General features: G+C 40.8%; 1 protein-coding gene and 1 long non-coding RNA gene across 7 annotated transcripts in view; one reads left to right on the forward strand and one right to left on the reverse strand.

Moving 5' to 3' along the window:
- Window positions 1-12,828, forward strand: part of LOC107974713 (uncharacterized) — a 37,041-nt gene extending 24,213 nt beyond the window's left edge. Inside the window, exon 4 of the long non-coding RNA XR_001717650.4 lies at window positions 12,626-12,828. This is a non-coding gene — a long non-coding RNA (uncharacterized LOC107974713). The remainder of the gene's footprint in view (window positions 1-12,625) is intronic.
- Window positions 12,829-12,904: 76 nt separating this feature from the next.
- Window positions 12,905-13,909, reverse strand: part of SLC30A5 (solute carrier family 30 member 5) — a 36,303-nt gene continuing 35,298 nt past the window's right edge. For all 6 annotated transcript variants that reach the window (XM_063810385.1, XM_063810384.1, XM_063810383.1 and 3 more), the window contains one exon: window positions 12,905-13,724. In XM_063810385.1, the coding sequence (XP_063666455.1) occupies window positions 13,554-13,724 (171 nt within the window). In that variant the 3' untranslated portion in view covers window positions 12,905-13,553. The remainder of the gene's footprint in view (window positions 13,725-13,909) is intronic.

Here is a 13,909-nt window from a genome sequence, read left to right on the forward strand (position 1 = left end):
CCCAGCACTTTGGGAGGCCGAGGTGGGCGGATCATGAGGTCAGGAGATTGAGATCATCCTGGCTAACGTGCTGAAACCCCGTCTCTACTAAAAATACAAAAAATTAGCTGAGCGTGGTGGCAGGCGCCTGTAGTCCCAGCTACTTGGGAGGCTGAGGCAGGAGAATGGTGTGAACCTGGGAGGCGGAGCTGGCAGTGAGCCGAGATTGCGCCACTGCACTCTAGCCTGGGCAACAAAGCAAGACTCTGTCTCAAAAAAAAAAAAAAAAAAAAAAAAAAAAAAAAATTCAACATCCCTTCATGATAAAAAATCTTAAAAAACTGGGTATAGAAAGAACATACCTCAACATAATAAAAGCCATATATGGGCCTGGTGCAGTGGCTCATGCCTATAATCCCAGCACTTTGGGAGGCCAAGGCAGGCGGATCACATCTGAGGTCAGGAGTTTGAGACCAGCCTGGCCAACATAGTGAAACCCCGTTTCTACTAAAAATACAAAAAATTAGCCAGGCGTGGTGGTGCATACCTGTAATCCCAGCTACTCAGGAGGCTGAGGCAGGAGAATCGCTTGAACCCGGGAGGCCAAGGTTGCAGTGAGCTGAGATCGTGCCATTGTACTCCAGTCTGGGCAACAAGTGTGAAACTCTATCTCAAAAAAAAAAAAAAAGCCATATATGACAGACCGACAGCTAGTATCATACTGAATGGGGAAAAACTGAAAGCCTTTCTTTAGATCTGGAACACACCAAGGATTTCCACTTTCACCACTGTTATTCAACATAGTACTGAGAATCGTAGGCACAACAATCAGACAAGAGAAAGAAATAAAGGGCATTCAAATTGGAAAGGGAGAAGTTGAATTATTGTTGTTTGTAGATGATATGATCTTATATTTGGAAAAACCTAAAGACTCCACCAAAAAACTATTAGAACTGATCAATAAATTAAGTAAAGCTGCAGGATACAAAATTATCATATGAGGCCAGGCATGGTAGCTCACACTTGTAATCCCAGCAATTTGGGAGGCTAAGACTGGAGGATTGCATGAGTCCAGGAGTTTGAGACCAGCCTGGCCAATATGGAGAAACCCCTGTCTTTTATAAATATTAAAAAAAAATTATACAAAAATCAGTAGTTTTTTTTTTTTTTTTGAGACACAGTCTCACTCTATCATCCAGGCTGGAGTGCAGTGGCACAATCTCGGCTCACTGCAACCTCCATCTCCTGGGTTAAAGTGATTCTTGTGCCTCAGCCTCCCGAATAGCTGGGATTACAGATGTGTGCCACCATACCCGGCTAATTTTTGTATTTTTAGTAGAGACTGGGTTTCACCATGTTGGCCAGGCTGGTCTCAAACTCCTGACCTCAGGTAATTCGCCCACCTTGGCCTCCCAAAGTGCTGGAATTACAGGCGTGAGCCACTGCGCCCAGCCTATTTTTTTTTTTTTTTTTTTTTGAGACAGAGTCTTGCTTTGTTCCCCAGGCTGAAGTGCAGTGGCCCAATCTCGGCTCACTGCAGCCGCTGCCTCCTGGGCTCAAGAAATTCTCCTGCCTCAGTCTCCCAAGTAGCTGGGACTACAGATATGCATGGCCAGCTAATTTTTGTATTTTTAGTAGAGACAGGGTTTCACCATGTTAGCTAGTCTGGTCTCGAACTCCTGGCCTCATGTGATCTGCCTGCCTCAGCCTCCCAAAGTGCTAGAAGTACAGGCGTGAGCCACTGCGCCCAGCTGAAAATCAGTAGTATTTTTATATGCCAACAGTGAACTATCTGAAAAAGAAATTGAGAACGTAATTCCATTCACATTAGCTACAAATAAAATTCAAAACCTAGAAATTAACCAAAGAAGTGAAAGCTCTCTACAATGAAAACTATAATCATTGGTGAAAGAAATTAAAGAAGACACCAAAAAAATGGAAAAATATTTCATGTTCATGGATTGCAAGAATCAGTATTGTTAAAATGCCCATACAACCTAAAACAATCTACAGATTCAGTGCAATCCCTATCAATATACCAATGACATTCTTCACAGAGTAGAAAAAAATGAATCCTAAAATTTATGTGGAATCACAAAAGACTCAGAATAGTCAAAGCTATTGTGAGCAAAAAGAACAAAAGTGGAAGAATCACATTACCTGACTTCAAAATATACTACAGAGCTACAATAACCAAAACAGCACGGCACTGGCATAAAAACAGACACATAGACCAATGAACAGAATAGAGAACCCAGAAACAAATCCGTACATCTACAGTGAACTTATATTCAACAGAGGTGCCAATAACATACAATGGGGAAAGGACAGTCTCTGCAATAAATGATGGTAGGAAAACTGGATATCCATATGCATAAGAATGAAACTAGACCCCTATCTCTTGCCATCTATGAAATCAAATAAAAATGTATTAAGGATTTAAATCTAAGACTTCTAAACTATGAAACTACTAAAAGAACACACTGGGGAAACTCTCTAGGATCATTGGACTGGGCAGAGTTCTTGAGTAACATACCATAAACACAGGCAGCCAAAGCCAAAATGTACAAGTAGGATTACATCAAGTTAAAAAGCTTCTGCCGAGCAAAAGAAACAATCAACAAAGTGAAGAGAAACCCACAGAATGGGAGAAAATATTTGCAAACTATCCATTTGACAAAGGATTAATAACCAGAATATGTAAGGAGCTCAAACAACTCTATAGTAAAAAACCTAATAATCCGATTTAAAAATGGGCAAAAGAGCTGAATAGACATTTCTCAAAAGACATACAAATGGCAAACACATTTAGGAAAGGAGCTCAACAGCACTGAGCATCAGAGAAATGCAAATCAAAACTGCAATGAGATATCATCTCACTTCAGTTAAAATGGCTTCTATTGGCCAGGCTCATGCCTGTAATCCCAGCACTTGGGAAGGCTGAGGCAGGCGGATCACTTGAGTTGAGGAGATCAAGACCAGTCTGGCCAACATGTCAAAACCCTGTCTCTACTAATAATACAAAAATTAGCCGGGCGTGGTGGCATGCACCTGTAATCCCAGCTACTTGAGAGGCTGAGGCAGGAGAATTGCTGGAACCCAGGAGGCAGTGGCTGCAGTGAGCTCAGATCGTGCCACTGCACTCCAGCTTGGGTGACAGAGCGAGACCCTGTCTCAAAAAGAAAAGAAAAGAAAAAAAAGGCTTATAGCCAGAAGACAGGCAATAACAAACACTGGCGAGGATGTGGAGAAAAGGGAACCCTTGTCCACTGTAGATGTGAATGTGAATTAGTACAACCACTACGGAGAACAGTTTGGAGGTTCATCAAAAAACTAAAAATAGAGCTCCCATATGATCCAGCAATTCCCCTGCTGGGTATATACCCAAAAGAAAGGCTGTCAGTATATTGAAGAGATATCTTCACTCTCATGTTTATTGTAGCACTATTTACAATAACCAAGATTTGGAAGCAACGTAAGTGTCCATCAACAGACCCAGAGAGCAATCAGTGAAGCCTGAAGTAGAATGACAAGGACGGTAGGCTCTAAGAGGGACGTCGCCAAGCAAAAAATAAATAAATAAAATTGGTAGCTGATGTATTGGAACAGGCTGAGAAGAAATTTATAAAACTAGGCAAATGATAAAAAACAAGGCCATGGCCGGGCGCGGTGGCTCACGCCTGTAATCCCAGCACTTTGGGAGGCCCAGGCGGGCGGATCACGAGGTCAGGAGATCGAGACCATCCTGGCCAACATGGTGAAACCCTGTCTCTACTAAAAATACCAAAATTAGCTGGGCGTGGTGGTGCATGCCTGTATTCCTAGCTACTCGGGAGGCTGAGGCAGGATAATCGCTTGAACCCAGGAGGCTGAGGTTGCAGTGAGCTGGGATCGCGCCACTGCGCTCCAGCCTGGCGACAGAGTGAGACTCTGTCTCAAAAAAACAAAACAAAACAAACAAACAAACAACCAAAACCAAACAAACAAACAAAAAAAACAAGGCAATATTAAACCTGGAACAAACTAGAAGTTAATATGGAAAATGGAAATATAATAATATGGTACATAGGGCATTGTGGCAATTTATAGTCATAATATTGGAAACACTGAATATTGGTTTTACAAAAGGTTATGATTTACATCAGAGAAATGCAAATTAAAACCAAATGGAGATACTATCTCACACTGGTCAGAATGGCTATTATTAAAAAGTCAAAAAATAACAGCTGTTGGCAAGGATGCAGAGAAAATTGAATGCTTATACACTGTTGATAGGAATGTAAATTTGTTAAATCCTGTGGAAAACAGTACGGAGATTTCTCAAATAACTAAAAATAAAACTATCATTCTACCCTGGAATCCTACTACTGGGTATCTACCCAAAGGAACAGAAGTTGTTTTATCAAAAAGATGCCTGGCTTGGCTGGGCGAGGTGGCTCACGCCTATAATCCAAGCACTTTGGGAGGCTGAGGTGGGTGGATCACTTGAGGTCAGGAGTTCGAGACTAGCCTGGCCAACATGGTGAAACCTCGTCTCTACTAAAAATAAAAAAATTAGCTGGATATGGTGGTGCACGCCTGTAATCCCAGCTCTTTGGAAGGCTGAGGCAAAAGAATCGCTTGAACCTGGGAGGCAGAGTTTGCAGTGAGCTGAGATTGCGCCATTGCATTCCAGCCTGGGCAACAGAACGAGACTCTGTCTCCAAAAAAAAAAAAAAAAAAAAAAAGGAAAAAGAAGACACCTGGCTCATGCCTGTAATCCCAGCACTTTGGGAGGGCGAGGTGAGCAGATCATTTGAGGTCAAGAGCTCGAGACCAGCCTGACCAACATGGTGAAACCCCGTCTCTACTAAAAATAAAAACAAAACAAAACAAAACAAAACAAAAAAATTAGCCAGGCATGGTGCCCGTAATTCCAGCTACTTGGGAGGCTGAGGCAGGAGAATCTCTTGAACCCGAGAGGCAGAGGTTGCTGTGAGCCGAGATCATGCCACTGCATTACAGCCTGTGCGACAGAGTGAGACTGTCTCAAAAAAAAAACCAACAAACAAAAAACTTAAAAAAAGAAGACACCTGAACTCATACGTTTATCGCAGCACTGTTTACTATAGCAAAGTCATGGAATCAATCTAGGTGCCCATCAACAGTGGATTGAATAAAGAAAATGTGGTACATATATACCATGAAATACTATGCAGCCATAAAAAAGAAGATTAATATCCTTTGAGCAACATGGATGGAGTTGAAGGCCATTATCCTAAGTGATCTAATGCAAGAATAGAAAACCAAATACTGCATGTTCTCACTTCTAAGTGGGAGCTAAACAATGAGTACACGTGAACGTAAAGAAAAACAGACACCGGGGATCACTAGATGGGGAGGGAGTGGGATGTGGGCTGAAGAACCACCTGTTGGGCACTATGCTTACTGCCGGAGTGATGGGATAGTTGGGACCCCAAGCCTCAGCATCACACAATTTACCCATGTAACCAACCTGCACACGTACCCTTTAATCTATTATAAAAGTTGAAATTTTAAAAAATTTAGGTTTTAGATGCTGTTTATAATGATCGAGGAGGTTGTACAATAAAAAGTCCTCCTCCACAAAGGAAAATATATTAAAAGTTTCTTGGGAGCTGGGCACAGTGGCTCATGCCTGTAATCCCAGCACTTTAGGAGGCTGAGGTAGGAGGATCAGTTGAGGCCAGGAGTTCCAGACCAGCCCGGGCAACATACTGAGACCCTGTCTCTGTTTTAGTCAAAAAAAGAAAAAAGTTTCCTGAGTATCATTTAAGAATATTCTGTGGGCTGGAAGCAGTGGCCCATGCCTGTAATCCTAGCACTTTGGGAGGCCAAGGTGGGAGGATCACTCGAGCTCAGGAGTTTGAGACCAGCCTGGGCAACATAGTGAGACCCCATCTCTATTACAAAAAAAATTAATTTTTAAATAAATAAGAATATTCTAAGAAAATGTGAGAGTACATAGATTCTAAAAGAGTCTTTAAATCATTTTTTTAACTTTAAAAAAAAATTATTTTTGGCCGGGCCCGGTGGCTCATGCTTGTAATTCTAGCACTTTGGGAGGCCGATACCGGCGGATCACCTGAGGTCAGGAGTTCAAGACCAGCCTGGTCAACATAATGAAACCCTGTCTCTACTAAAAATAGAAAAATTAGCCAGACGTGGTGGCACATGCCTGTAATCCCAGCTACTTGGGAGGCTGAGGCAGGAGAATTGCTTGAACCTGGGAGGCAGAGGTTGCAGTGAGCCAAGATTGCGCCACTGCACTCCAGCCTGGGTGACAGAGCAAGACTCTGTCTCAAAAAAAAAAGTATATATATTTTTATTTTTTAATAGAGTTGGAGATCTCAATATGTTGTCCAGGCTGGTCTTGAACTCCTAGAAACAAGGGATCCTCCTTCCTCGGTCTTCCAAAATGTTGGGATTAAAGGCATTAGCCACCAAGCTTGGCCAAGAATCTCTAAATCTTTAGAGAAAAAATCAAGTAACAGAATATTGTATTGAGGCATGAAGTTTCAAGACATATATGACCCTACTGCCATCCCAGTGTACGCGTGTGTGTGGGCATGGAGAATATGCAAATTGGCTTAGAGGTAAGAGTGTTTTGGAATCAGCACTTGAGAAGGTAGTGAAAACTGTTTTTGTTATATTTAGAATGTGGTCTGTATGTATTTAAATTTTTCTTGAATTGATTCTTACGCAAGAAAGCCTCCTTTGCATGGAGGCTCTGTTTATTGTGGTTAATTATAGTGCTCCAGCAAGGGGAACTTGTTTCTCTTTCTACAGAGACTGCTCTGGGACATAAGTTATGTCCCCTGAGGTGAAGTATTTCACAAGTAAATATCTTACATATTTGAGAAATCTTCCATTACAAGGCTTAAGTTTAATCCTTGTAGGGCCTTCAATTTGCTTAGTTAAGTGATGACAAGAAGACAGAGGCAGCTAAAAGGAAATGAAGAGAGAGGGCAAGTAATAAAAGAGAAGGCCTGAAAGAAAAGTGGCGGAGATTGAGGGCCTTTTACTGGACCTGGAAATTGAAGTAAGGGTTCTCTTCCACAGTCCGCTCCTAGTGTATCTGATGCTACTCTGTTCGCACAGAGAGTAGTTAGTCTTCATGGAAGGTACAGTAGTCCGAGGTTCCAAGGCTGGGGCTGAGTCACATGGGATTCAGTAACAGAGGAGACTTGCAAGCACAATTTAATAGCCTTACACTGGTGCTCACCTGTGCTTTACAATCTGCTATTTGGTGGGGTCAAGGGTGGGAAGAGGTGAATGGTGCCATTGATCCAAAAACTAGTGTGCATAGTTGAGGAACTTGAAGCTCTGAGTTTAAGTTGAATTTGCCATGGAGCCAGGATATGGTTGAGTCAATCTTCATAATCGTAGCTGAATCCATTGCTTTTTTCTGATTATCAACAGTGTATGCCGTCTCCTCCATAAAGCTTTTTTCTAATCTCCCAGGAGAAGGGGTTCTTGTCCTCTTCTGAACACAAAACAATATTACTTTTGCCTTTCTTCCAGCATGCATCTCTTCATGCCCTCTATTTTTACATATTTGTATATGCTTAATAAACAGTGCTTTCGTGTGAGGGTCAAACCATATCATACCTCTTTTGCATCATACACACTGCTTTACATATATTAGCCCTTTAACGCATCTGTTGACTAAATGAATACCTTTAACAAAACAGTTCCCATAGATTAATTTGGGACTATTCCCTTGATTTCATGGGACTACAAGGGATCTACCTTATATTTACTGAATCCAAACCCCATGACTTAAAATGAGGGAATAAGGCACTGGCAGGTAGATCACTACTATGGTGGGGAGTCTTACTCCTAGGCCAGCCCATCCCACTGTATCAATTGCAGTCTTTCATATTAGGCAAGCCTATCCTGTTCTTAAGGAAAATCGAGGCAACCAACAACAGGAGAGTCTACTTGAAGTAAGGCATTTGTAAAGTGTAAGTTAGTATAATTTACCTGATGCTTTTTTACAGGGTTAGACAACTAACCCCCTTATGGTTACCTAACATGTCTATGGTTAACTTGTATCAAACAATAAAGAGAGGAAGAATAATAGATCTTATTTTTATTTTATTTTATTTTATTTTTTGAGATGGAGTTTCACTCTTTGCCCAGGCTAGAGTACAGTGGCACAATCTTGGCTCACAGCAACCTCTGTGAGAGTAATAGTTTTTTTTTTTTTGAGACACAAGTCTCGCTTCTCGGCTCACTGCAACCTCCACCTCGCGTGTTCAAGCGATTCTCCTGCCTCAGTCCCCCGCCCCTCTTCCCCCAACCCACCCCGAGTAGCTATCCCCTAGATCCTGTAATCCTGCCATCATGTCTGGCTAATTTTTGTATTTTTAGTGGAGACGGGGTTTCACCATGTTGGCCAGGCTGTTCTTGAACTCCTCACCTCAGGTGATCCGCCCACCTCGGCCTTCCGTAGTGCTGGGATTGCAGGCATGAGTCACCATGCTGGGCCAGAGAGTAATAGATCTTTAACCTGGTATTCAAATACCCTCAAATCCCTGCTCCTAAGCTTCCTAACTGTAGGCCTATTTATCCCATGTCTGAAGGCCAAGATTATGCAAAACTGAACTGCCAATGGGTTTACATGGTTCACTCCAGGTGGAATGAATCCCTTTACCATCATACTTCCATGGTAAGTTTACCAGTCCCCTAGGTCTATCAAATGCCACTTCCTCTTTGAAGCCTTGCCCTCTTCCCTGCAGCTAAAATTAACCTCTGCCTGGCTTAATGGCTCATTCCTGTAATCCTAGCTTTTTGGGAGGCTGAGGTGGGAGGATCACGGGAGGCTGAGGTGGGAGGATCGCTGGAGCCCAGGAGTTTGAGACCAATCTGGACAACATAGAACCTGTTTCAACAAAAAATAAAAAATTAGCCAGGCGTGGTGGCATGCACCTGTAGTCCCAGCTACGATAGGGAGGCTGAGGCAGGAGGATCACTTGAGCCCAAGAGTTCAAGGCTGCAGTGAGCCATAATGATGCCACTGTACTCCAGCCTGGCAACAGAGCAAGACCCAACTCATAAAATAAAAGTAACCTCCACATTCTGAAGTTTGCTATTTGCTTGTGGCATCAAATCTCTCTAATCTCTGAGTTACTTATGTCTTCTCTTCCCTACTGTAACAAGCATATTGAAGGTAGGGTTTGTATCTGATTCGTCTTTCAAGTTTACAAATAAGGGGCCATGAATATGTTACTTAGTTCAAGTCACCATCCTCTCTCATTTCAGCTTCAGCAAAAGCCTTCCAACTGTCCCCTAGATTCCACTCTTGCTCTCCTACCCTGATTCTTTTGAAACACATTGGCTCAAGTCAGTACCTTATTTGGAGCCATCCACAGACTTTCCAAGTTCTCAACATGCTGTCTGTCTAAGTTTGCTGCGATCACCGGCCTCTTGCTTTTTTTTTTTTTAATCATGCTAAGCACCTCCTGTCTCAAATGTCCTTGCATTTCATTTGATGTTCTCTCAGTCTAGAATAGTAGCTGTTAGTAGAAGATGGTTTAGAATCCTAGAGATTGTTTGCCTCCTGACTTCAATGCAGTGCTGAAGTCTTCTTCCACAGAAATCCTCTTCAACCACTCTCTGGCACCTCTATAACTCTGTCCTTGAACCCTGCTTTAGTTGAGTCTCAACCCTGAATCCAGAGTGCCTAGTTGAGAAAATTGGCTTTCCCACTTATAACGTGTATGATTTGGGGCAGGTTAATTAACCTTTTCCTGCCTCAGTTTCTGCATCAGTAAAATGGAAATAATAATTACACATATTTATTGTTTAGAACAGTGTCCATCTGGAACATGGCAAAACTTCAGTAAGTTATTGCTTTTCTTCACAGCACTTACTACATTTTATTACATACTGGTCTTGTCTTCTACATTAGAAGTAAGCTCCATTAGGGCAGGACTTTGTATTACTGATGACTTTATCCCTAGCTCCTAGTGCAGTGTATTTAGTATAAAGGCCTTCAGTATTTGTTATGAGTTAATTTACTGAATGTTTAAAACGCCATAAATTGCTATAACAGAAGAAAAGAATTATAATTGAAAATAAAACACAGGCCGGGCACGGTGGCTGATGCCTGTAATCCCAGCACTTTGGGAGGCCGAGGTGGGCGGATGGATCACAAGGTCGAGGTCGAGACCATCCTGGCCAACATGGTGAAACTCTGTCTCTACTAAAAAAAAAAATACAAAAATTAGCTGGGCGTAGTGGCGTGCACCTGTAGTCCCAGCTACTCAGGAGGCTGAGGCAGGAGAATCGTTTGAACCCAGGAGGTGGAGGTTACAGTGAGCCAGATTGCACCACTGCACTCAAGCCTGGCGACAGAGCGAGACTCTAAAAACTAATAAATAAAAACATAAATAAAACACAAAAAGCCATAAATGATTGTATTATTTTCTTTCTCTTTTTTTTTTTTTTTTTGAGACGGAGTCCTACTCTGTCACCCAGGCTGGAGTGCAGTGGCACGATCTCGGCTCACTGCAACCTCCGCCTCCCGGGTTCACACCATTCTCCTGCCTCAGCCTCCCGAGGAGCTGGGACTACAGGCGCCCGCCACCACGCCCCGCTAATTTTTTGTATTTTTAGTGGAGATGGGGTTTCACCGTGTTAGCCAGGATGGCTATAATCCTCATACTTTGGGAAGAAGAGGTGGGAGGATCACTTGAGCCCAGGAGTTCCGAGACTTGCATGGGCAACATGGTGAGACCCTGTCTCTACAAACAATAAATTAGCTGGGCATGGTAGTGTGCACCTGCAGTCCTACCTACTGGAGAGGCTGAGGTGGGAGGATTGCTTGAGCTCAGGAGTTCAAGGCTGCAGTGAGCAATGATCATGTCATTGCACTCCAGCCTGGGCAACAGAGTGAGACCTTGTCTCTGAAAAAAAAATCCAAACTCCCCTCCCTCAAAACAGGCTTCTATTTTGGGCATTATTTTTAACTTATTTATATGTTAAACATCTAATTAATCTCTTGAGATGCTAATTTATAGAAAAAAAGAGACAAGTTAATGACGGCTACCTTTGAAGTCAGGCTTAAAAAGTAACAATTCTTCGTATTTAGCCTTTTTCTTTTTTTTTTTTTGAGATGGAGTCTTGCTCTGTCACCCAGGCTAGAGTGCGGTGGTGCTATCTTGGCTGCCTGCCAGCTCTGCCTCCCAGGTTAACGCCATTCTCCTGCCTTAGCCTGCCAAGTAGCTGGGACTACAGGCGCCTGCCACCACATCTGGCTAATTTTTTGCATTTTTAGTAGAGACAGGGTTTCACCATGTTAGCCAGGATGGTCTCGATCTCCTGACCTCGTGATCCGCCCACCTCGGCCTCCCAAAGTGCTGGGATTACAGGCGTGAGCCACCGCACCCGGCCTATTTAGCCTTTTTCAACTTCCACTGCATTTTCACATACATTATACCTTTTGTTCCCATATCCTGTGCTGTAAATTTGAGCAGGTTTTATATAGTTTATATATGAGGAAAAAAAAAAGATACCTCAGAAAGGCCGATTTGCCTAAAGTTGCATGAATTTTTTTTTTTTTTGAGATAAAATCTTGCTGTGTCACCCAGGCTGGAGAGCAGTGGTGCCATCATGGCTCACTGCAGCCTTGGCCTCCTAGGTTCAAGCAATCCTCCTGCCTCAGCCTCCCAAGAGGTATGTGCCACCATGCCCCAGCTAATTTTTAAAAATTTTTGTAGAGATGGAATCTTGCTGTGTTGCTCAGGCTGTTCTCAAACTCCTGGGCTCAAGCTATCCTTTCGCTTTAGCCTCCCAAAGTGCCAGGATTTCAGGCAAGAGACACTGCACCTGGCCTAGTTGCATGATTTGCATGAGCTGAAATACAGTACCCTGGTGCTTTCAATATTAGAGTTTCCATACTTTATAATTGTACCTCCCTAACCTTCAGCCCCTGCTCTCTCTCACTCTAATATCTCACAATCACATTAATTTTTTTGCTGTTTATATGTCTTCTAAGGGAAATGACAATTTTAACTTTGGTGTAATATTTATTGCACCTATCTACTTAATTTTTTAATGTATAAAAATTGCATTAAAACATCAATATGCAATTATTTTCCCACCACTCAAAAATTTTAATATGTATTGAAGATTTTGGCCAAAAAATATGCAAAAGACAAGGAATATAAAAATAACTTACAACAAATTTCTAAAACCCCTCATATATTAAAATTGGTAAGACAAAAATATGATTTATAATACATGTTTGCCATTGTGGTATATATAAGAAAATAGTACTCATACTAAATTCAATCTACTTATCAAAATTCTTAATATAAGAATGAAAATATTCAGATGTTATAAATAGAAAGACAGGTATTAAAAAGTTTCTTTTGGACAACATTCTTTGGTGCTGATAAAACTGCATGTTATTGTCTATTTATCGTAAAGTCTTTTCAGACTTTACTACATATCTAGTTACAACTGGAAATGAAAAAATATAAATTAGATATGACTATAGAAAGTAGTTATAGGGTGTTTTGATTTCATGGTGCTCAAATGTTTATGAACAAGTTTTACTTATTAAACTTTGACATAACTACCTATTCTTTGATATTTCTTATATATCTGTATGTTCCAGAAATTAGAAAAAAGTTACCTACATAGGCAGAGAATTCAACTGTGAGTTGACAATTATTTACGATTCTCTTAACTGGCTGTTTCACAACGTTATGGAGCTAAGAAAGGATGAAAGCTTACCACTGCTTGGATACCAGCTGGATAAGCAGCTTGGAATGTCAAATATATAACAAGAAAGGAAATATTCTACTTTAAAGGAACATGGTAAGTAAATGAATAACATGGACACAACTTAGTATAAGTTCTTTACCCTAATAAATTAATTATTCATTTGCAAATATTACCAAAAGTAAAAAAAATTTATTTTATAGAGTGGTTGATTTTTGTAATACATCAAAAACTGTGATGTTATACACTTCCCTATTCTCATTGCTTATCTCATATCAGTGGTTGAAGTTTCTCCCAAATAATTTAGTTTACATTTAAAGTGGCAATACAGATTTTACTTAATGGACTTAAGTTATAATTAGAAACCAGTTTTATATACAGAAAATCCATAAATATAGAACTTTTATTCCTATTTTATCTTTAGGCTATGCAAAAAATGGACTAAAAATTTTTCATTTGGGTCTTTGTAATAAACATGTAAATACATATTTATAATGGAGATGCTTCCTGATAGAAAGTAAACAGAAGTAATTTTGGTCTTCACTAGAATCCATCATATCTATTTTTGAAGATGATGTAATACATCATGTTTACTCAAAATTTGATTCCTTTTATACACATAATTTAAATAATTACTCCACTTTTACCATTAATGTTTCATTCTGTATTTAAATTTCCTTCAAGAAAGATTCCTTGATCCAGTAGTAGGGAACTCTGTTTCTGTACAGTTAATGTGTAATTTTTATCCTTCTGGCAATATTACAAATACTGAGTCATTTAATCTTCATTGTTTATTCTCCAGGGGTAATTCTTGAGTTATCTCACATGATGTAAGTACCGTCTTTGCAGTATTTCATGGATTCCATTTGTTTTGTCATAGCCAGAACATCATGAAATCCAGTACTTAGGCCAGACATATGTTGAAAGTATGCCTCCTTCTCCACTTGAATTGTTAAATTGTTTACTCCAGCATCTTTAAGTATTCCTGTAACCTGTTATAAAAATCCAGATATTTTGAAGCATTTAGAGTAATGCATTTAGTACACACGTCTTAATATGCTGTACATAGTTGATACGGGTTGAGTATCTTTAATCTGAAAATACGAAATCTGAGACGCTCTAAAATCTGAAACTTTTTGAGTGCCAAGATGGTGTTAAAAGGAAATGCTCATTGGAG

The sequence above is a fragment of the Pan troglodytes genome, chromosome 4, assembly GCF_028858775.2.
Source record: "Pan troglodytes isolate AG18354 chromosome 4, NHGRI_mPanTro3-v2.0_pri, whole genome shotgun sequence".
Taxonomy (NCBI): domain Eukaryota; kingdom Metazoa; phylum Chordata; class Mammalia; order Primates; family Hominidae; genus Pan; species Pan troglodytes.